Source organism: Sceloporus occidentalis, unplaced genomic scaffold (genome assembly GCF_023333645.1).
Source record: "Sceloporus occidentalis isolate IW3139 unplaced genomic scaffold, rSceOcc1.0.p SCAF_2, whole genome shotgun sequence".
In the NCBI taxonomy this organism is placed as follows: Eukaryota; Metazoa; Chordata; class Lepidosauria; order Squamata; family Phrynosomatidae; genus Sceloporus; species Sceloporus occidentalis.
The window spans coordinates 168,864,516-168,888,851 of NW_028316982.1; the positions used below are offsets into that span (position 1 = coordinate 168,864,516).

At 39.5% G+C, this 24,336-nt stretch overlaps 1 protein-coding gene across 5 annotated transcripts; it reads right to left on the reverse strand.

Annotated features, from left to right (window-relative positions):
- Positions 1-5,264: 5,264 nt before the first annotated feature.
- Positions 5,265-24,336, reverse strand: LOC149319272 (interleukin-1 receptor-like 2). 5 transcript variants are annotated; one of them, XM_089511401.1, is made up of 13 exons: positions 24,118-24,336; positions 23,599-23,671; positions 23,337-23,403; positions 22,601-22,670; positions 20,127-20,376; positions 19,645-19,831; positions 17,358-17,520; positions 14,957-15,019; positions 14,261-14,384; positions 11,824-11,960; positions 10,327-10,455; positions 8,666-8,815; positions 5,265-7,641 (listed from the first exon to the last, which is right to left on the reverse strand). In XM_089511401.1, the coding sequence occupies exons 4-13, from the start codon at positions 22,662-22,664 to the stop codon at positions 7,259-7,261; spliced, it is 1,650 nt and encodes a 549-aa protein (XP_089367527.1). In that variant the 5' UTR covers positions 22,665-22,670; positions 23,337-23,403; positions 23,599-23,671; positions 24,118-24,336; the 3' UTR covers positions 5,265-7,258. The 5 variants fall into 5 exon arrangements, with proteins under 5 accessions (XP_089367527.1, XP_089367530.1, XP_089367529.1 ...); XM_089511404.1 differs by lacking the exon at positions 24,118-24,336 and having other exon boundaries at positions 10,327-10,440; positions 23,599-23,875; XM_089511403.1 differs by lacking the exon at positions 24,118-24,336 and having other exon boundaries at positions 8,666-8,809; positions 23,599-23,875.

Genomic DNA, 24,336 nt, shown 5'->3' on the forward strand with positions numbered 1-24,336 from the left:
GGGAGGCATGGCAGGGAAGCCACAGCTGTTGCTTCCTGCACTGATCCTTGAAACCAGCGCAAACATAGTGGGAACCACTTTGTTTGCTGAAACGGTTTCAGGAATCAGTTCAGGAATCGAATCAAAAGTTAAGTGGGAATTGGGCCTCTATCACACCAACTTCAAGTCTTGTATCCTGGATTAAACACTACTTCACTTCCTCTTTTTTGTTGATTTTAAAAATATTATATTGCATTTGGTACCTTGTATGGTCTTTGAACTTTATCACACAGGGGAAAATAGGGGGGAAAGCAGGGGTTTAAACAGATATTATCCCATGAAAATCATGCAATCACACTGAAGATTTTTCACACACATCTCAATGAAACAGGACTTATCCCAGCAATAACCAGAGACAGACAGGATCTACGGATGGGGCCAAGATGGGCTGCAGAAGGAGAGATAGTGTGTGGCATACAAACTCTTCTTGTCTCTTGGCTTTACTTCGCGAACGAAGATTCAGGAAGGACTCATCCGTGCTTTCTACAAGCGCATTGATGACATTGGATGTATCCTTCAAGCTTGCGCAATGGATTTTTCTGGTGGAGCGCAGCATGCACAGAACTGGTCTCACCCTTTAAACCAGAGGTTCGACTGCTGAGGCCTTGACAAGCATGGATGGTGGCAGCAAGGTCCTTGGGTCGTAGGTTTGATTAGAGTTTCCTTCTCTGAGATGGTTGACCTTGCAGGGTTAGACGAGCACCATCTGCCCGCGTTTGGGATTAGAGTTTTCATTCTCCTAGGATGGTTGCCGTAAGGCTAGAGAGCCCATCCTGCCCTTTGGCGCTCTTGGTCAGACCCTTCGGTTGTGACCAGTCTGGCATGGGAGGCCCTGTCAGTGACTATTATACCACCGCCAGCATAGCTCATAACTTTATTAGGGTACACAAGCCTCTCCCCCACACAGTCGGAGCATACCTGGATTGGAATAGGAGGCCAGAAGATGACAGTTAAAAAAACCAGATGTCTAAAACAGTATCCTCTTATCAGAAAGGCTTCCCCCCCATTACTCAGAAAAACCCATTGCTGTTTCCTTCCTATTGGTAGCATATCAGCAATTTCAGGCTTTATACTATGTTTGATAAGAGTAGTGATAGTGAGTGGGTGCAGAAATGAAACATTCAGAGAATTAAAAGCTTGGGTAGTAGCCATCTTGAGATCAATTTTAGTAAGAATCACACAATGTTTATTAAACTTTGCATCTTTCACCCTTCTGTCTGTTGTTAATTCATTTTATATTTTTACAACTAAAGTCAAAAAGTGAATCTACACTGTAGAGATAATGCAGTTTGACACTTCTCAGAGTGCTATAGCTCCACCCTATGGAATCCTGGAATATGTAGTTTTACAAGGTCTTTAACCTTCTCTGACAAAGGGTGCTGATGGCTCACAAAACTACAAATCCCAGGATTCTGTAGGATGGAGCCATGGCAGTTACAGTGATGTCAAACTGCATTATTTCTACAGAGTATGTGCACCTAATAAGGTAAAATTATAAAGTGTGTATATATATTGTTCTTTGTTCTTGTTATTGTGCTGTGCCTCCAAGTCATTTCCAACATATGCGATCAGAGAACCCTCCCTCCTTCCTTCCCTCCAGAATGCTGGTTCTTAGTGACCCTGAAGTGAAACTGTCATGGGACAAGCTTCATCAGAGGGGGATTTCCATTGCCTGCCTCTGAGGCTGAGAGAACGTTACTTGTGTGGTGCCTTCAAGTTGTTTCTGGAGTTTTCTTGGTAAGTTTCGTCGGGGGGGGGGGGGGGGGGGGCTTGCTACAGCTAGCCTTAGTCTGAGAGAGTGTGCCTTGGGTTTTTTCCTGGAAGTCCCACCTCTGGAAGGCAGAAGTTTCAACCCCAGAAGTCCCGTTCCCAAAAGTCTTGCCTCAGCCCTTGGTGACATCTGGTGCAGGAATGCCACTGAATTTGGGCACTCGCTCTCTAAAAGTTTTGCCATCACTGTCCTAACCTATACGGCTTGGCTCCAGGTTATTTGAAGGACTGTATTTCTCTTTACAAGCCCACTAGAGTGTTGAGATCATCCAGAGAGACCCTTCTCTGTCCCATCACCCTCTCAGGCTCGTTTGGTGGGAACAAGAGAGAGGGCCTTCTCAGTGGCTGCTCCTAAGCTTTGGAACTCCCTTCCTAGAGAGGCCAGGATGGCTCCATCCCTGCTGTCTTTTTGGCAGCAGATAAAGACATTCTTATGCTGTCAGGACTTTTCAAGCTAATAAAGGCAGGGATTCAAATGTTGTGTGATTTAAATTTTAAGATTTGTATTTTTAACATGTTACATTTTAATTTGTAACTGTTTTAACTTTTTAATTTGTTTAATTGTTTTTTTAATTTTATATTTATACATTTTAATATTGTTGTACTGTTTTTAAATTGTATTGCTTTGAATTTCCTGTTAGCTGCCTTGAGTCCCTATGTATTTTGTATTTACCTTCGAACCACCAATGCCACTATTTAATAAGTGATCGAACCAATAGCCTAACTAAAGCCCAAAACAGACAGGCCAAATGCGCCATTGGTGGCACCGATACTAGGGTTAGGGACCTTGCACCAACTACATAGCCCCTAACCCTAGCACGGCGGCAGAGTAATGGCGGCGTCCCGTCCATACAGGTGCCATTTTGACGTAAGTGAGGCACAGCATCTGCACGTTATCGTATGCCGCTTATGTTATGAATGCACCAGTGGCGCACTTACAACATCACTCTGGCACCTGGAAACACTGGGTTCTTTTTACTCTGGAGGGATGGCACGCAGTTTGGGGGCTGTGCTGTCCCTCCAGAGTTTAAATGGGCACCTGCAGACTGCCATTTCACAGCGATCTGTACTGCCCCTGAGTGTAGATCTCCTCAGGCTTCTTCCTTAAATTACGAAAATATCTTCTATGATGTTCAGGTGTTAAAATAACTCTCTGCTTGACTCTATCTTTGTATAAATCATAATTATTTGATTCCTCCATCCTCATTTCTGCATAGGTTTCTGACAAACTGGCACAAATTTGCAATCCATTCTTTCCTCAGGTTTAATCCCTAACTCCATACAAGTTCTCCCAAAACTGGTTAAAAAAAAAAAAAGGAGTTTATATTGTCTCCCTAATAAAATCTCAGAAACCTTTTCATGCCAATTTGGGGAACTATTTATTTCTGTTTTAGTTCTTGTACAAGCCTCTGATATGTCCATGTCCCTCATTCTTAATTGATAATTGAAACCAAGTCTGCCAAGTGACTCTGTCACAACGTCAAAGCAACTGCTCAGCATCTAAGGAGAGGCAGGACATCATCAAAGGAAGATGAATGGGTTTGTGTGAATTCACAGATGACCATTCAAAGAACTACAGTTACAGGTAACCAACCTGTCCTTCTTCTTCATGGTCTCTGTGAATCATACAAATGGGAGACTAGCAAGCTACTAACCAGAGGAGGAGGGAGTGTCATGCCACACAGGAGAAAAACACAACTCTTCCAAACACAGCCTCCATCTGTGATCCTGTATCTAGGGGATAGTGAAATACAAAAGTGAGCAGTCTGAAACATGTGGCAGCTTTGCAGATGTCATGCAGAAGAATCCCATTCTGGAATACAGTCAAGGCTGCAGTCACTCTGGTCAAAAAACCTCTCACTTGGGCAGAAGGTTGATTGATTACATATGCCATACAGAGAGTTGATGTAATTCACTTATAGAAATGTTGTGTAGACACAGACTGTCCCTACTTGATAGGCTAGTGAAGGAGGAGATAACCCTGAAGGTTAGCACCTTTCAAACATCCAGGCAGTTATAGAAGAATACTGGGAGAGAAAATGTCCTGTTTGGGATGGATAGCAGACAGGACTATCAACAAGAAGGAAATGCCCAGCCTAACAAAGGAGAGAATGATCCCTTTGCAAAGTGTATAGTTTCACAACTCCACTGACAGTGGTGATGGCGAACAGAAAGCTTATCCACCATGTGCATGACCTGAAAGCAGAAGAAGCTATTGTTTGCAAGCTTTTCTTGGACCATCTAAAGAAATGCACCCAATCCAGAAGGATGTAAAGCCCTGAAACAATTCAAAATTTGCCTGACCCATGAATTTGATAAACAAGAAGGTTCACCAAGCCACTGGAAGTGCCATGATATGGCTGTAAAAAGAGGCTTACTTAAGACAGCAACAACAACGGGATAAGGTCACCAGAAGGTCCAATACATGAGATTCTCTGAAGCCAAAAGCACTGAGAATTCAATCCACTTATAGGTGTAAAAGCATTAAGTGAACAGCCTCTGAGCTCAGCAATGATGTAGTTAACACAGATCAGCAAAGTAAATAAGAGAGAGAGCTTCCTTACCATGGGCTTCATTGGTTAGAGAACTAGATAGATTGCCTTGTAAACGGAGAGTACAAACAGACTTGGATTTTGAAGGGGAGTCTCCAATAATGACTTCTGAAATTATGCAGGAGAGAGATAACCACAATCACCTGGCCATCCCAGGTGATCCAAATGTACCTGGTCCTGTTCCATCAAATCATAGTCAATACACTGGTGATAAAACAGGAACAGTGGAAGGTGTACAATATGTAACGTCTCCAAAACAGGGCATGCATCATTCAGATAGCCCATCAGTCCAGGGCTCTTGAGTAGAAAAGCATGCACTTCCTGTTGTGAGATGACACGAACAAATACATTGCTGGCCTGTCTTATTTCTGCAAGATGATCTAAAGAGTGCCCATGGGCAGTTTTACTCTCTGAAAGGACACAGATGTTTGGCTCCAGGTGTCTGTAAGAGTATTTTCTTCTCCAGATGGGAGATGCATCAAACCTATAATTTTATCAAGAGAGAGAGAGGCGTGTCTGATTGTGCATGCACCTGTTGATTCAGGTAAATATAATGATTATCAGGACTATCTCATCAAATTATCAAAAGGATTCCAAACTGCCAAACTCAAAATCATTAATGTAGGAAGCCCCTTTTGTCCCATGACAGAATTTGCACCCCAACATGTAGAGGCATGTCAGTAATGACAATCACGGTAGGTGGGAAAGCAAAATTGGCATCCCCAACACTATAATAAGTGACATCAGAGGTCCTTTATGATGAGAGCCAGACAAGGATTGAAGCAGGGCAAGGAGGGAGGCTTGAAAAGGCCAACTCCAAAGCCTGCCAAAGGATGTGAACAGCATGGTGGAGGCTGTGAAAAATCACCCTTGACAGATGGCCATCCAGCTTTTTATCCTCAATAGACAATTCTCTGTATGCAAAGGGATCTTGTAGCAACTTTGAGAACAAGTGAAAGAAAAAATCTGGTAGCATGAGCTTTCATTGACTTGAACCTACTTCCTCAGATGCATATTTGGAGTGGAGACCCATATAAGCCGTTTGTGTGTGAGAATGTCAATTCAAATTCAAAACCTTGTAAGTATGGAGATGAAGTGACAAGTTCAGTATTAACAATGGTCATGTTTATATATGTAATATAACAGTATTGTTTGGGTTTTTAAGTATGTTTAAAACTAATAAAAATATTTTAAAAAAACAATAGTCATCCAGGGATGAAGTCAGGAAGAAGGCTGTTGCATAACACCAAGGAGAGTAATAACCATATGAATGAGTTGTTGGAATTAGTCTGGGAAAGAGAGAGGGGATTGTGATGAACTGGTCACAGGTGCCCTCAGAAGGATGGGGGTTAGAGAGTGTTAAAATGGAAATGTGTGTACTGTGCCAGGAAACCACTACCTCTGTTCAACCCACTGCTGCTGCATTGTAGTCTGTGGGAGCATTCCAATTCTCTTATTTCTTTTTCTAATAATAGAATCATAGAGTTTGAAGAGACCGCAAGGGCCATCCAGTCCAACCCGTTGCCATGCAGGAATATGCAATCAAATCACCCTTGACAGATGGCCATCCAGCCTCTGCTTTAAAACCTCCAAAGAAGGAGATTTCACCACACTCTGAGAGAGTCTGTTCTACTGTCAAACAGTTCTTACTGTCAGGAGGTTCTTCCTAATATTGAGGTGGAATCTCTGTTCCTGTAGTTTGAATCCATTGCTTTGGATCCTATTCTTTGGAGATGTAGAAAACAAGCTTGCTCCATCCTCAATATGACATCTATTCAAATATGACATCAATGTGACATCCCTTCAAAAAGGGCTATCATATCACCTCTTAATCTTCTCTTCTCCAGGCTAAACATATCCATTTTCCTGAATCTCTTCTCACAGGACAGACTCTTCACTATTTTGGTTGCCCTCTTCTGGACATGCTCCAGTTTGTCAGCATCCTTTTTGAATTGTGGCACTCAGAACTGGATGCAGCATTCCAGATGAGGCCTGACCAAAGCAGAATAGAGTGGTACTGTTACCTCCCATGATCTAGACACTATACAGTGGGGCCTCGCTATCCGCGGACTTGCCATCCGTGGATTTAAACATCCGCGGATGACAAACCCCCGTTGTTCTGAGTGGCAGCACGTACACACAGCCACGTTGCCATTAGGGACAATGGGACTTCACCTGAAAAATACATGCAAATACTCTTAAGTCAATGGGAAAACACGTAGAAATATGTACATTTAGAAAAGTGCAAAAATTAACATGTCTGTTACGAAAAAGATGTGTGGCAAGTATATATCAATTGCCATCCAGGAAAAAAGACTGACATTTCAGAACTTTACATGGACAACCTAGTATGGAATACAGTAAGAACTGAGATAGGAACTGGAGAAATAAAATAAAATAGAGACATTATACTTTTGCTACAGATGCAACTTCCTTCTTAAATGGAGCATTTCACACCAGGAGTTGGCAATCTGGTGCCTCCCAGATACTTTGGGCTACAACAATACCTGTAAATCCCAGCCAATGGTTTGGTTGAAGGGAATTATCCAAACTTCAGAAGGGCATCAGTTTCCATATCCCTGCTTTACATGAAGTTCAGTTTCTTTTGGCTGGCTGTTTAGCAAAAGGAGCAAGGCAGCAGGACAGGTTTCAACACCTTGACAATCATCTCAGTTTCAGCTTTGTTGAACAAGTTGCTTGCACAGCCACAGCAGATCCACAGGTATGTGGCTGAAAAAGAATCAAAATGTGCATTTTCTCTTGCAAAAGTCAGTGATCCTCAATATACTTTTGCAGAATGACTGCTGATGAAACATCCAGGTTATGTTGTCCAAACCAATGTCCAAGATGCATCCTTCAAAACAGCTTTTGAAAGCAGTTGCAACAAGAGGTCAAAGTCATGTTCTTGTTGGTTCACTAGAGCTATGTGTTGTTGGTACCAAAGGCAGTCCAGGTGAATGAGGATGTTCTGGTGGCATTCGATACCTGACCATTTTCCAGAACCTGTTATTTGCAGAGTGAGAGCTTTTCTTGGTAAAGTCACCTTTCCATCTGATAGCACCCTGTTTTTGCTTGATGTATCTAATGGATTCTGGCATGTTGCTGTAATCTTTTATTTTGCCCATTTCAATCAGGATGACCTTAATTCCATCAGGAACAAGAGCACGGTACACAGCAATGTGCTGTTCAGCAGCCTCTTCTGAACTAGGCAGTCCCGGTACCAAAATAATGATCAGCCTTCTGCTTTGGCTAATGGATTCATCGACAACACTGACTAAAGCTGAAAATTGCAAGACAAAGGCTATACATCCACTTTATAAAATGGTTCTGCAGATAAATAATCTATTTCTTGATGGCATGCAACACTGTGGTAAATTGTCTCAAGGGGTTGGGAAAAAACCACAGAAACAATATATATTTGGGCAGATACCTGCTTATGGAGCAGGGGGGCAATATTCATCCTCACCCACAGATGCACTGAAAGTGATACAATATTACTTCTGGTGACTTTCCCCCCTATTTTCAGTTAATTTTAGTCTTTAACAAAGCAAAACAAGGGTGTTGGGGCCTGTAGGATATGTGTCAATGAAACTGTGAATAGTTTGGGGTGGTTTAGAGCCATTTAGGGATAAAAACATCTCCTCAAAATTGGTCGAGATTAATAATTTGTATTTATTTTGGGGGATCTATCAGGGCGAGGTCTTGGGGACTGTCAAAATGGAACTGAGGGGTCATGAGAATACATTAGACTGGCCTGTAAAACTCATTACACTTGGCTTTTAGATTGCCTTCAGTGCAGTTCTGCTTGTTTTAACAATGTTTTTTTCTCCTTTTAATTTGCTTATTGTATCTGCTTATCACAATATTATTTTACACCTTCATTTCATGACCCATTTTGAGTTGGAAGGCAACTACTACAACCATCCTAACAATAATTTTCTCCTTATTCTTTTATAGAAGAAGCAAAACTAAAGGAAAAGAAAAGAAAAACCTTCTTTCAACTGGTACTTCAGGCCCTACACCTTGAAATATATGTTTGGAAACTGGGGTTGTTGTTTGTAATACATCTTCAGGCAGCAGATAAGCTATTTGTTTTAACTCTCCCTCAATTCAGGAAGACTAAGAAAATGAGAGGAATTTCAACCACAGCTTTGGTGGTTAAGATAAGAATGGCACAATGATGATTTATTGCAAGTTATTAATGCTTCCCCCATCCTGCCCCATTAATTACTGGTAAGGTTAAGATGAAATTATAAATTTTACATTAAAAATCATTTAAGAAAAAAAGGAATGTCACAATTTACCTTTTCCCGGTAAATCATCCCTGCCAGGTATGAATAGATTATATCCACACTGCTTCTCCAAGACCTCAGGAAGCACTTTCAGGGCAAACCAATCTTGAGTGTCAGTTTTTGGATACAATACATATGCATCATAGATCTTCCCATCTGAAACTGAACATCAGACACTAAAGTAGCTTGCAGAGTAAATAATACCAATGGTATTATATTTCCCCTTTAAGTTATTTATTATGGGACTTCAAGTCAACTCTGACTTATGAAGACCAAATGCTAGGTTTGTTTGTTTGTTTGTTTTGTGGTTTATTTGAAGGAGGTTTGCCACTGCATTCCTCTAATGCTAAGAGAGTGTGGCTTGCCCAGGGACACTCAATGGATTTCTATGGCTGAATGAGGACTCAAACCCTGGTCTCCAGGAGTCCTAGGCTGCATCTACACTGTAGAATTAATGCAATTTGACATTGCTTTAACTACCATGGCCCAATACTATAGAATTCTGGGATTTATAGTATTGTGAAATATTTTCCCTTCTCTGGTGCCACAACTAACTACAAATCCAGTTAAAGCACTATCAAACTGCATTCATTCTGCAGTTTGGCAGAAGCCCTAGTCAGCCACTCAAATCACTACACCATACTGTTTTTCTACCAATGTACACACCACGTGATCCCTGCTCCAACTTCAGTACTTTGGAGCCCAAATCTGTGGCTCCATGGCATGGATGGGAACCACGTCATCCATGGGTCACATGCCTACTCAAGCTCATTATTACAGCACTCAGTTTCCCCTCTTGTAACCCCCCAATGCCAAAAATAAATCAGCAACAAGTGAGAATTTGTATTCCTGGTAATATCCAGATATGTGGAAACTCTCTTTCTAAAATGGGGCATGAAGCACAACTTTTAAAAGTAAAAATACAAGATTTCTGGCCACTACTGGTTTGTTTTTATCTGTTTTCTTTACTGTTGGGGGTATCATTGTGGGAAATAGGCCCCAGAACCCCTAGAGCTTTGAGAGGGGTGGGAAGAACTTGAAGGTGGCATAGTGGGGTGAATTTATTATTATTATTTCTAGTTATCAGATCATTTCTTTCAAGGCAGTTATGTGCATGCTGACTGTCTTCCTTCACCTTGTGGTTGGATTGAAGTGGGACATCTCCTGTTCTGCTTTAGGCAGCAAACTATTTGGAGCTAGCTCTGAACATCATGGTTTCAGCTTTCTTGTGGTTCTTTCACACAATGCTCTGGTAATGTGTACAGTAGGAAAATATAGAAGAGGGATTGACAATGACCTGAATCCCATTGGTTAATCCCAACTACAGTAGAGAAATTGAATCAACTGTTGAATATTGAATCAATTTATTGATAAATCCTACCGATGTAATGGTTCTACTTTCCTTGGGCCTATCAATAGGATAGGATTCAGTCATTAACAGTAAATATGTAAAAGGAAACTACAAAGAAGTGGAAATTTCCATAATATCATAACTGGCTTCAAATCTTAGCAGCTGGCAATTATCTTGTCATCTACAGAAATTCATGCTGCTGTAAGTTTTAATTACAAACGCTACCCATTTATTCAGTGTGGCATGTTTTTATTTGCCCTGGATATAAATATGGCATTCTTTTCACTTTTGTAGCAGGACAGAGTTAACAGTACAGTATTACCTGTTTTATGGAAAAGAGGGCGGCATAACTTTCGATACCAAAGTACAATCTCGGTCTTGAATAACAGGCAGATTAATATGGGAAAAATTATGATCAATACCAGTGCAGCAAGACCTGTAAGATTATTGGCTGAATTAGAAAAGAAAAAAGAAAAACCTTAGAAATGGCATCATACGCAAACATACTTGAAGCAACAACGTGTGTGTGTGTGTGTAAATTATTCTGGTTTGCCTTCCACTTGCACAAGAGACAAAGAATAAAGCAGTGTTAGAAATGACAATTTGTGAACAACAATTCCCAGAATCTCCTAAGCTGTAAGGCTGCTGCCCAGGTTGGTTGGGAAATTCTGGTAACTTTAGTCTAAAAATGTAAATTTTCTAAACTCTCAGATAAAGTAGCACACTGGGCACCAAAATCTGTAATGAAAATACTCTAGTGAAAAGTAGTTTTTATAGCATTGACACACTGAAAATGTTTTTCTATCACACAGAAGGATTAATTCCCAATTTGAATTTTATACATTTTTAAATTCTTTTTATCTGCCAATATCCATGTAATGTGTTAATAGTCACCATACTCTTGGGCCCTAATAATAATAATGCTTTCACTGTAAATATAACGGTTGCATTTGATGGCATTCTAGAATTGGTAGTTTGGTGAGACACTAGAGCTCTCTGGTAAAAAAAAAAATAATCTAAATATTATTAAATGTAAATCCAAAGTGAAATCATAGTGCTATAACTGTGTGAAAATCTAGACTCCTGGTCAAGGTAAAAGAGAAAAATGACTATGCAAGGCAACGGTTAGTATATGTCAAGTAACCCTTGTTATTTGTTTCTGTTTTGTCCTTGTAAATTCATAACTCTTTTTGCAGGCATGGATGTACTTTCAACACCCTTTCAAAGTAAAAGGGGAGCTCCCTTCACACTCTCTTTACATGCAGCACTATAAAATGCCTCATCTAAGCAAACTCTGCCCTCTTCTGTATGAAGAGATGCTTTTGAAAGAGTGGCTCTTTGTCAAAATGAGAACTACATGTACAGATCTGAGAGTATGTTTCTCAAGACAGCAGCCACAGGTATTGCTAACTGTTAGTTAACTTTAAATGAATTTTTGTTTTGTTTTTAGATATGCAACATCAACATTTCAGGAATGTTTCAATTTTCCACACCAGAATTGAGTTTGGAAACTGCAGTGTGCGAGCTGAGACATGGAAATATAATAAACATATGATATAATCCATATTCAAGCACAATTAAACTATTGTTGCAAATTATCCACATATTGGAAAGAGATATTACTGTAACCAACAAGACTTGCTTACAGGTATGGATGCCTCTACTCATTTCACTCCTCTTCCCCCTGTGTAGAATATTTCAGATACTGGAAATCCTATAGTTTTTCAATTCCTTTGCAAGTCAATATCTTTCCCTTTTTCTCATTAATTTATATGCTTCACAATCATGTGTTTGCACTAATACAAATTAGATTACATACTTGGCTGTTGTATGGAGATGTATGCGGCAACTGGACCAGCGCGACAAACAAACAGCTGACCATAATCGTCATTCTGCAACTTTGTAATGTTCAGAGGCACCACAGAGAGCTGCCCTCCATCAATGGGATAGTCATCTCTGTCTCAAAAAGTAGCAAAGAAAGCACACACTGAAAATGTGCACTAAAGAGCCATCATTGGGCTTGTTTGGGGCAAAGGGGTGCTATATACAGGATATATACACACAAACACACACACACACACACACAGAGAGCTCTGAATTAATTATTATGTGGACTAAACCTAAGCCATTTCTGCACTTATGTATATATGCAGGAATCAGCACTGATAGAGCCTTCTCATGCAATTGTGCTATCTCGGTTTTTATATGCTGTGAAATCTGCAGCGTGTGCAGTAATGGAACACATTTTTGTAAAAGTTTAAGGAGTCTTCCTTATCCAGAATTCCAAAATCCAAAAGATTCCAAAATCCAAAATTGCCCACATGGATAGCTGAGATAGTGACCTCTTTGCTTTATGATGTTTCAATGGACCTAAACTTTGTTTCATGTACAAAATTATTTAAAATGTTGTGTATGAAGTAACCTTCCAGCTATATGAAACATAAATAAATTTCATGTTTAGACCTGGGTCCCATTTCCAAGATCTGTATATGTATATGCAAATATTCCAAAATCCAAAAAACAGCAAAATCCAAAACACTTCTGGTCCCAAGCATTTCAAATAAGGGAGACTCAACCTGTATATATTTCTAGAAAAACCTGTATCCTTCAGCACCGCTAAGGGCAGCTCATGCCAGTTGAAGCCAATTATAAAATAAAATAACATTCCAAAACTGCAGCAATTTAATTCACTACAATTAAAATGTAATATGAAGCATTACCAAAAAACCCCTCATAAATCAAATGCCTGTTAAATGAAGATGCCTTCACCATTACTGCAAAATACAATGAAAGAGTATTTTACTGTCAACCTAGCTTCCTGAGGAAAATACTTCCACAGTATGGTTACTGAAAAATAGTCATACTGTGAAATTCTCCTCCATCTTGTTTCCATCAACCATGTCTCTGCTGTAGTTAGGAACATGACCAGAGAAAGGCCTCTTTATCAGGATTTGGGGTGTGAGCAGGCTGGTATGAGAAGAAGCAGCCCCCAAGGTATCCTTGAACCCAAAATCATTCAGGGCTTCCAATGTAACCACAAACACTTTGATTTGAAGCTGGAAACACAGAGGTAACTAGCTCAGTCCTGAAAAGACAGCTGTAGAACCCTCACCAGTAGTTGAGTAATATCCAGGGGTAGCTGTGTTGGCCATGTGGCAAAGTACAATAGCATCCAAAATCCACAAAACAGTGATTAAAAGAATTTTTAAGTTCGACTGACAAGACAAAAAAAGCTGCTCCTCCCGCGATCCAAAGAAATTTAAAACATCTTTATTTCCTGAAGTGCCCATATGGCCAGGTGGAGGAGCCCAACTGCATGGATTTCGCTCCAGAACCATTTGAACTGAGAATAGCCACATCTTGACAAAATGCATTCTTGAGACTAATATGGCCTCCCCCCCCCCCCTCCCAATATGATTTTTAACATCTTTGCCTGGTGAAGATGCCAGTGAAGCTTCAAAGGCTTGTAATGTGTATTTTTTCCATTTGGTTGGCCCAATAGGTGAGTGTTTGTGTGAACCATTTCATGACAGTTTCTGAGCAGATACAATGAGAAGAGACAGTGTTGTGTTTACCGCTCACAAGGATGTCAAGAGAACAGCTCAATCAATGAGAGCAGTTCAATCACAACTATGCCATTTGTAGTGTGATGCTCTCTTGATTAAGAAGACTATTTTCTTGCACAGCCTAGAAGACCACTGTCTTCTAAAATCAATAGGCTGAAAGTTTTTGGATTAATCTTCAAGCCATTACAACTTGAATTGCGTGTTTTGGAGAAGATGTGTGAAAGTATAGACAGGACGCTGGAGTTCTTTATCACTCCGGATGGCTGTTTACAACATGTCCTGCTTGATTCACATGTGTGACTGAACAGCCACCCAGAGCTGCTCCAGAGTTCCTAGCTAATGGTGAATTTGGTGCAGTTTCAGGGCTGCTCCCAGAATATTCTGGCCAGCGTAGACCCATCCTCTCTTTTATTCCTTAAAATACATTTCTGTTCTTTTTGAGAAAAAAAACCATTGCTGTCACTTATTTTAGATGACAAAAATCTTTAAGGGAGGTATTGTAGGGAAAATTGAATGTTTTGAGGGGGGCAACTATTTTGTAAATCTTTTAGAACAAATTATCAACGCTTTGCTGAATCCTGGCTCTGCAGGTTTGTAAATTACAAGAATGAAATTATTATTCATAGGATCCAATGGATTCAATAAGAAAATAAGTCAAATTTTACTTACTTATGAAACATGTGTACTTACTGATATCCTTCTTTAATTCTACCATTATAAAGAAAATCCACAAGAGTGTCATTGACAATCCAGGAAATAGAAATAAAAGTATCTTTAGAACTTGACACATTGCACTCTGTAAATATGTTGGATCCTGCAAAATTGGTAGCACAAAATGGTCATTAGAAACCTCTAATAAACCATCTCCAACATTTAGAATAAAAGAACTGGTGGGAGGGGGGATAAGATATTGCACTGTTCATTTTTAGTGCCAGTAAACGATGGTTAAAAACTGTAATTATCTAAATTTTAATCACTGATTAAAGTATACATTCATCTCTCCGCATTTGCGGATTTGATTTTTGCAGATTTGATTATTCAAGGATTTTATTAATGTTTTCTCTAGAAATATCTAGGTCCTCCAGTGCAACTCTATGGTCAACATTAACCAAAAGTCACACTGAAGGACCTAGAGATTCCTAAAGAAAAGACTCCACTAAGCATTTGTAGCTCCTCTAGCACAATTCTATGGTCAATGTCTGACAGATCAAGTAAAAACATAGTGTTTTTGTTGTTTGTGGTTTTTCCACATTAATGGGGGTTCTGTGCCCCAACTCCAGCAAATGTGGAGGGATGAGTGCAGTTGCACATAGCAAAGGGATGCTGCCTATTTTAACCAATTCTACAGATTTTCTATTAAAATAAGAAAGCAACTAAAAGACTTACCAAGTTCAGCTTCAATGGTGTGGTTTCTAGGATACAGAATTTCAGTTCTCTTCCTCTCAATTCCTAGAAATGAGAGAAGTCAGTGACATTTCTTTATTTCCACAAAAAAAAGAGAGAGAGACCACATCGCTATGTGCATACACATATGCACTGGATCACACCCCCTGAGAGGCAGGTAACCTCCCCCAGACTTGTAGATCTGGACCATTTTTTGGAATGTGGGACTATATTGTGACTCTCTTCAATAATTTCTCATTCATATTGATTATATTTATTTCTATTGTATATCACTGTGTAATATACAACTATCATATAAATTTTTTATTGAATATTTACACCTCACCTTCTCAGGGTGGCAAACAAAAAAAAACAATTTGATATATTTAAGACAGTATAGGCAATAAAAATGATTGTAAAAGGCTAAAAACGTATTACATAGTTTAACAAAAGGCGCAGTAAAGACCGCCGAGAAGTGCAAAGACGCCTGTTTTTACTCCGGAGGGACTGCACAGTGCCCAAACTGTGCACTGTCACTCTGAAGTAAAAAGAACCTGTAAAGATGCTATGCTATCATTATGACGGCACCCATGTACATGGGGTGCTGCCATTATAGCGCTGCCAGTCCGTGCTAGAGTTAGGGACCATGTGGTTGCCGCACAATCCCTAACGTAGTTGAGCCACCACCATGCCAGAAAGGGCCCATCTGTCCTGGTCCATAGTAAACAAATTGATTCAAGCTGGTTAAAATACTTTAAAATGATTTTAAACCATGTATATGCAAGTGTTGTGTAAAACCAATTAGGCCCCAAAAGCTGAAATGAACAAGCATGACAGCAATGTTGGCACTAGTCAGGCCTCAAAGGGGAGAAGCAGCCATAACTGAGGTGTCACAGCAGAGAACACGCTCTCCTGCTTCCTACTAATATTATCTGGGCTGAGCTGCAATGAACCCCTTTGCAGTTCTTTAGTGTATTACTCTTCGATAATTAAGTCAATTTTTTTCCTCAGATCCTTCTCTCATTTCTTTTTCTCTTGATTTCTCCCTCCCTTCCTCTCTTTGAACCCTTCCCATTCCACTTTTTACTTTACTTTCCCTCCCCTTCTTCCTCCTTACCCATCCCTTTTTATAATACATTTAAGTTAAGAAGGGTACAGAGAAGAGTGGGCTTATAAAAAAAAACCCTGATGATTAAAACTGCAAATGCCACAGGTGGTATTTGGGATCCCTGCCTCCTGTATGCAAAACTTGCACTTATCACTGATCTTTCCAGATCGTGATTGGGAGTGGGGAGGCAGAAATGATGAAGTGATTCAGTCCTTTTGAAGTGGATGGATGTAATGACACTATGTTGTCCCTCTGTCCCATGTATTCATTCAGTGTACTAGACTATGATATCAACTTAACTTTTAATGGTGGTTTTATGTGTATTATCTCAGTCAAACTATAAAGTGATGGGAACTTGTAGCACCTTTGAGATTAAATGAAAGAGAGAAGTTGATAGTGTGAGCTTTCAAAGACTTGAATCTACTTCTTTAGATGCATGGGGTAGAGTGGAAAGTCCATGGACAGACCTATATCTGCAGGCTATGTGTGAGAATGTCCATAGAAATGCAAAACTTTGTGGGAGTGGAGATGAGCCCTAGTGGCACATGGTTAAATGCCTGTACTGCAGCCAGACACTCAAAACCATAAGGTTGCGAGTTCAATACCAGCAAAAGGGCTCTAGCTCAACTAAGGCTTACCTCCATCCGAGGTCACTAAAATGAGTACCCAGATTATTGGGGGTAATTAGCTTACAATTGTAAACCATTTAGACACTATTAGTTCGGTATGAAGCGGTATATAAATGAAGCTGTTTTTGTTTTGAGGTGACAAGTTCAGTTTTAACTATGTTTGGTGTGGGACAAGGCAGGAGGAAAGATGTTACTGAAAGTCAAGGTGAGTGGATAACCATATGAATGAGTATCGAGATGTAGTGTCGGAACCAGAAAGGAGATGTGATGAAAAAGCCAAGAGCACCCTCATGAGGCTAGGAAGTTAGCTGGTGTCATAATGTGTGTAATGTGCCAGGAAATCATCGTCCCTATTCAACCCATTGTTGATGGACTGCAACTTGTGGATACATTCCAATTCTGCTATTTCTCTTTTCAATCTTCCTTTGTATTTTTTTATTATTATTATTTTATTTTTGGTTCAAGGACCACTGTTCTGAGATCCAAGATGGAATGCCCATCTTTCTTTTTGTTATCCCAAAAGTGCTGCAAGATCCATTTGCATACTGATTTTTCAGACTAACAAGGCTACATCTTTGTAAAGTGAAAAGTGAGCTATGTATTTAAACAACAACAAAAAATTAGAATGGAAACAAATGTGATTGCCCATGTACAAAATTACACTTACCTAAAACAGATACCTGAATGCTCCTTGAGAAATTATATTTATTCCTCAGGTAACTGTAGGATCCTTTGCACTGGTATTTTCCCATGTCATCTTTCCTCACATCTTTTATTATGACATATGACTCAAAGAAGACAAATCGTTCACCCTGTAGTGGTTTACATTCCTAAATGCAAACAAGGTATAGCTATTTAATTACACACTGAGCCAGTAAAAAATATATATGTAACATGCTGACTGTGGAAGACAGATGTACAATTCCACTTACAGTTCTGTCACCTGGATACAACTGTTGCTTATTGTCAAAAAGAAAATAACTCTACATGAGTAGTGGGGCTTACATCTGCATATGGCACTGTTATTGCTCTGAATAGTCTCTTTTCCAAGCCCTGGATCTCCTTTAATAGCTTCCTATGATGTGGGGGAAACTTTGAATGTCTTGGGATAACCCATTTCCCTCCTCTTCTTTTTCAGTGCCAGAGCACAAGATCAAAAGCTTTTGACTTCAGATTTCAATTATTCACAACCTCTAGATCAGGGTTAGGCAACCCTTTTGAGCCGGGGGCCGGGTTGCTGTCCCTCAGACAACTGGGGGGCCGAAGCCAAAAAATAAATAATTAAATAATTTTTAAAAAAATTAAATAAATGAATAAACTGGGACAAATATAGGACAAAATTTTCAAATGGAGGGCACTTTTTAAATAAAAAATGGAGGGCACATGAAAAAAATTGCTGATTTTTTTAAAAAATGTTAAGATAAATGCATGTTTCTGAGGCTTCTATAGACAATTGCCTCACCATGCCCCTCACGTGAGATGCCAAAGGCCCCGGCGGCAATCGGCGGCAGGACCGGGCTGGGGCCGGTCCCAAGGCCTCACCGGGCCGCATTCGGCCCGCGGGCCGCAGGTTGCCTACCCCTGCTCTAGATTCTGTAATGTCCACACTGCAGTTTGTTTCAACCCATGGTTTCAGATCCTGGGTTTATGGTCAACTTATCATCTGTAACCATAGTTAGCTACCTGTGGCTCATTATCAAAGTAAGAAAGCATGACTTCCCATTATATCTAAACTCTGTCATTAAGTGTTGAGAAAGGGTCTGTTGCCGAGTGGCATAGAGCATGCTTTGCTTTACAAGGACTCCCAGGTTCAGATCCTGGCATCTCTATAATGATCCCCTGGTGAAAATCAAGAGTTTAACCATCCCTTGACCCTCTTCTGCTCTCTCATCCAGCCTTTAGAATGAGTACAAATAGTTATGCCTGCTGGGATTTTGTAAGTTCTTTGGCATTGTTTTCTGTTGCTTCATCTTTTACATCCTTCATTACATTTCCCTAAGTTTTACCCTTGACTTATCCACGGATCATATCAAAATTCATAATTTTGGCCCCCAAACCTGTCCTCGACTTATATATGAGGTCAACTTATAGTTGAGTATATATGATGTATGTGGCCCCTTTTAAGGAAAAGTGAATACAATGTGACTGCATCATATGCAGGCATGCCATACGCGGCTTTTAGCATATGCTGAAAGATGCGCCAGAAGAAGTAATGGTGCGTGCTGGGGTGCGCTGCACTGCACTGCACCACCAACACAAGCCCCATTGTTTATAATGTGGCTCCACCATATGCAGTATTTCCCTTATTGGGGGCGTCAGAACGGAACAGGGGTCGGAACAGTTCCCCCACATAAAGGAAGGGCCCACTGTACAGTATGGACAAGTGCTTTGATCCCTTTATATCTACAGACTGTCCCATAAAAACACTTCCCCAACTGGTTTACATATAGTTACAGAATCCAGTTGGAGAAATGCATTATTTTACTAATCCCAGGAAAATGTCTAGAAAATCAGTCATCAAAGAACAGATTAACTGTTCCTTCCCAATTACAGATACCTCCACTGCAGAGTTAGCCTTACAATAGAAATGTACGATTGGGAATCCGATGTCAAAATATTATAGCATTAAAGGTAAAGATATTTCCCATTGACAATGTTTTCAAGTTATGTCCGACCATAGGGGGCGGTGCTCATCTCCGTTACTAAGCTGAAGAGCCAGCATTGCCAGATACTATTCTGGGATCAAGTGGCCTCCGTGATTGCACAGAACGCCGTTTGCCTTCCTAGCAGAGTGGTACCTATTTATCTATTTGCATTTGCATACTTTCGAACTGCTAGGTTGGCAGAAGCTGGGACAAGTTATAGGAGCTCACACCATCATGCGGCATTATAGCAATAGTTAGGCATTATTGCTAACTGTGCTGCAGGAAAAAAAAACCCTATAAAATCAATACCTTATACCAGTTGATGGACAAATCATCTGTCTCTTGCCCTGCATAATCCATGTAATTGCACACAAGCTTTGCATTTGTTGATATTGGTATCGTTTGCTTATAGAAGAGCTTCTCATTAAAACATAGTGAAGCACTGTTGTTGAGAACTGCTATGTGGAAATTGTAACATCTTCTTGAATTCCTGTAACTAAGCATATACAAGCATATTTGTTAAAATGACTTGAATTCTCCCAATTTCTGCCAGATTAAGGATGTTCCGAATACAAACTTCATCATACAGACATATCAAAAGAGAGACATTTAATAATAGCTTAAAGCCTTATCTTCAGCTTCTCTACAAAATACTTTCCCAATCAGGGGTTTGCTTCTCTATGATTTACTACATACAAATGATTCAAATGCTTACTGGATGACTAAAAATGATTCATCACATACACAGTCCACACTGCCCAAAAGCAATACAGATAAATACAAGCCCTCACTGTGTAATGCATTGATATGATCCAGAATCGTTGTATGTCGCAGGAAGAAACAAAAGCACACTATCTTGCTGATGAACTCTTGATGAATTCTGTTTAGTTATGGGAGTTTTGCTTCCATTTATGTACCAGTGGATGGTATAGTTTGTATGCTGATGATATGGCATGGTGTACAAAAGACAATCAATTCCAAGAATCTCTCCTTCTTCAACACGCTTCTGATACATATTTTTCTCCTGATAAACACATTTCTCTGCAGAGAAGGAATGAAATTAAAATTTGAATATGTGAAATCTTGAGTCTGAAGTACATGTAAAAGAGAAAACAATAGCTATCCATGATAACATGCAACTAGAAAGAGGCTACTAGAAGGTTGCAAATGTAGTTGTCCTGGTTATTATGCATGAATTTCAGGCAACCATCTCACATCTTGGGACTGTTCTTTGCTCTGCATCATGTCACCCACATATTGTTTCTATATTACAATTCAAGGTACTCAGTGGGCTGCAGAGACTTTCAATTCCCTTACATATCTCCTGTACTTCCCTCCCCTTGCATGCACATCAGATTACTGGAAGCATGGTGTTCCTTGGATGAACAAAGGGTTTAATGACCTGGCTTTCATGTACATGAATGTAGAAGTAAGTCCCACTATGTTGTCTAGCTAAGCATGCATAGGACCACAGTGTAAGGCTACCATGCAAAACACACTTAATAGGATGTAAGCATATGATTTCAAAAGCTTGCACAGAAAATTGTGTGCCTTTTTCGTTGGCCTTGTAAAGGCTTTTCCACACTATGGAGTTGGGAATTTGTTTTTTGGAATCCTCAACATTGCTACCTCTATGTATGGATATGTTTAATTAACTTATTTTAGGATCCAAGATTACATATGTAAGTATTGCTCATTATCGCTATAATTTCATGAAGATTGACAAATTCTAGGATCTGGAACAAAATATTATCTTGAAATTAAATAATGGACTACATTTCCTTTCTTAAACAAGCAAACTTCCTCTTTTTGAGCATTTAAGTACCATCGTTGTTGAAACCATTCCTTGGAATCTGTGGAGAGTACAATAAACTTTAAGAATTATATCCAGCATTGATTTCATAGTGTACTATTTCTTTTTAAAAAGCTGTTATGGACAGTAAGCAGCTTGACCTGGAGTAAAATGGCTCCAACAAATCAGCACCCAAATTGCTTGTTTTTTCATGGAAATAGCTATTGCTGCTTGTGTATCCTGAGAAGAGTCCAATTAGCTCTGAAGACCTCTTGGTTTTATACCAGGTTTTAACTAAGTCACTGCTTAGTTAAAGTAATATAAACTTTTTCTAAGTTATCTGTCTAGTGTCTGAAACAATATTACAAGAAAGTCTATGGGCCTTTCAAATTTGACTCTTAAAACAGCAAGCAAACATTTATACCCAGGCACTAGAAATAACAACCTTGTTAGGAGGAGGTTCTTTTGCCTCTCATGACTCCTTTGCTGCTCATTCTCCAAAAGTTAAAAGAGTAGCAAAATAATGGGACAAAAGGTAAAGCAAATACAAATCAGAACAAATGTTAACCATAATAGGGTAGCTCTCCTTTAGCCATACTATTACTCTACTTATATATGTCTGTCTTGATCTCAAATCTTAAAAAGTAAAAGGGTCACACAGCTGAAAGAAATTTTGGCAAAATGCTATTGGATATCCATGTTGGCATTTAGGACTTAATTTTGGCCACTGTGCTAATGACTGGCTTCAAGGGCCAAGTTGTCATAGGACAAATGACAATAAAATTTGGCAAATGGCTTGGTGAATGAAATCAAAAAGCCAGTGTGACCTCCGACCGGAGATATTATTCTAGTTCTCTCATGGTGAAACTTTACAGACAGAAACTATGTCAGGTCTCTGCCAATAAACATATGGTTCACAACAGTCAAATTGTGGAATAGATGGTTGCCTATGCAAATTAGGTGCAGATTCTATATAGAATTGTAGAGTAATTTAAAGGCAAGATCAATATTTCATCTAAGGCTGCATCTGCACTGCAGAAATAATCCAGGTTGAGACCACTTTAGCTGCCATGGGTCAATACTGGGAATCTTGGGAATTGTAGTTTTGTGAGACATTGAGCCTTCTCAGAGAGCTCTGGTGCTACAACAAACTGCAGTTCACAGAATTCCATAACACTGAGCCATGACAGTTAAAGTGATGTCAACCTGGACTATTTCTGCAGTGTGGATGCAGTTTAACTCACAACTATCCTACCATGCATTCCATAGTGTTGTTGTTGCTGCTGCTTTCCTGTGTCCATTTAAATCTATCTATTTTCACATAGCAATATCTTTTCAAAGTCAGCATTTGTAGCAAAGAGTATTTGAGCATGAGGTAAAAAGACAACTGTTTTTCACTGTTACTTAATATTCTCTTTCTGTAACAACAAGGAAATTTTACAACAAATTCTGTTACCAATCATTAGTACCCACCTGATTGGAGCACATAGAAGAATGGCAGAATAACAGCACAGGAAATCCCTAATGTAGCCTTCATGCTTTACTACACACACAAAAAGAGAACAAAACTCAGTAGTGTGAACACATTCCATCTCTATACATGATTCAAGTGTACCAGCTCTTTTTCTCTGAAGTATTTCTCCAAGAGTGAAAGAGAGAGTACAGAAAGATATCAAGACTAAATAAACAATCTAGATAGCTTTCTTGGGAATTTGCACAACAGGAACTATTAAGTCAGTCCAAAAAAATGTGATTTTCCTACTCCCAGCTGTGGAGGAATAGGTCACAAAACTTTCCACCGCTCACAAATTAAAACAAGGGAGCATCTGTAGAAACCACCAGCAGTAACATGCCACAATCTTAACAGTTCTCTCACTTGAACAACGAATGCAAATAGTACCACACAGCAGGGGTGGGAATCATGCCGTCCTACATATGTTGAAGTTCAACAACCAGTAGTCTTATCCAGAACAGACGATGGTTAGGAATGCTGGAAGCTAGTGGTCAACAATACTTTAAGTGCTGCATTATTGCCATCCATGCTTTATAGCATTATATGTTTGTATTGTTTGTCTTACAAGTATTTCTCATGCAAGTGTTCAGTCACAAATTTCTAAGTGCACATTTAACTTATTTTACAAATATCTATCATACAAGTGTTAGCCAGTTATCATTTAACATTTAAAGTGTAAAGTAAAATTTCACACACCTGGTGATTAAAGTCTTCTCCCCAGAAGGTTCCAAAACAAAGTTGACTTGTCCAGTGAACTGTAATCCTTTGTGGAAAAACAGAGTATGACGTTTGATCTTAAACAGTTGGGCATAACAAGGTTGAAAGGCAACACTTCAAAAAGACTACTTCTAAAGTACAGATGTAAAAGACCTATCCATATTTTCAGTGTTTAAACCTTGAAAAATCCATCTTCCCCTTTAAAGCTCAGTAAGAATGCATAAAAAAATAATACAGTTACCCCATTTTGGTTTTGCATAGCTCCTCGCCTCTATCGAATCCACTATCAGCATTAAAGGCACACACAGCTGAGGCTGACAAAGACAAAAAACTGCTAAAAGTTGCACAGATTGTATAGAATGTAGGATATAGACTAAACCTCCCAAAGTAGAATTTCCCCATCCAACCTGAAGCAGCTACTAAAACACCACCTGATTCAATAGAAAAATGGAAAACTACAAAACAATGTATGGTAAAGGTTTTTCCTCTTCTTTTAAACGGGTTCTACCGGATCTGGAAGGCATCTCAAATTAAGAGAGAGAGAGAGAGAGAGAGAGAGAGATGTTAAGGCAAGTTCAGAATAATTATACACTGATATTTCTGTTGAAAGCACAAATTAAAACTCTGATAAGATTTGCTCTATCCAAAGTGGGGAAGGAGAAGGCAAACTCTTTTTAAAAACTAAAAAAATAAAATGATTCCCTGAGACACCAACATTTATAGCCAGCATGAAATTTTGTAATGGAGATTCTACACTCACAGGATTGGCTGGGTTGCCACCTCTTGCCATTCAGCAGAGCAAACAAGAGGAAATGTGAGATCAGCACCTGCAGTAGCTTGCATTTCAACGGCAGCAAAACCTCCCTGGGTTTGGATTCAGATTTTAAAACACTTATCCAAAGTTCTGGCCTCTATCCCCAAACTAGCTTCAGCTCCTTGGCTACCTTGTCTATAATTCATACTGCAGCTTGGGAACAGA

Excerpts from the sequence above, each read along its gene's own strand:
- LOC149319272 (XM_089511401.1), bottom strand. The coding sequence starts at position 22,664 with ATGAAGGCTACATTAGGGATTTCCTGTGCTGTTATTCTGCCATTCTTC. Across the intron at positions 14,385-14,956 it reads CACCATTGAAGCTGAACTTG|GATCCAACATATTTACAGAG; the intron begins GTAAGTCTTTTA and ends CCAATTTTGCAG. Across the intron at positions 8,816-10,326 it reads CCCTCTTTTCCATAAAACAG|TTTCAGATGGGAAGATCTAT; the intron begins GTAATACTGTAC and ends TCTGATGTTCAG.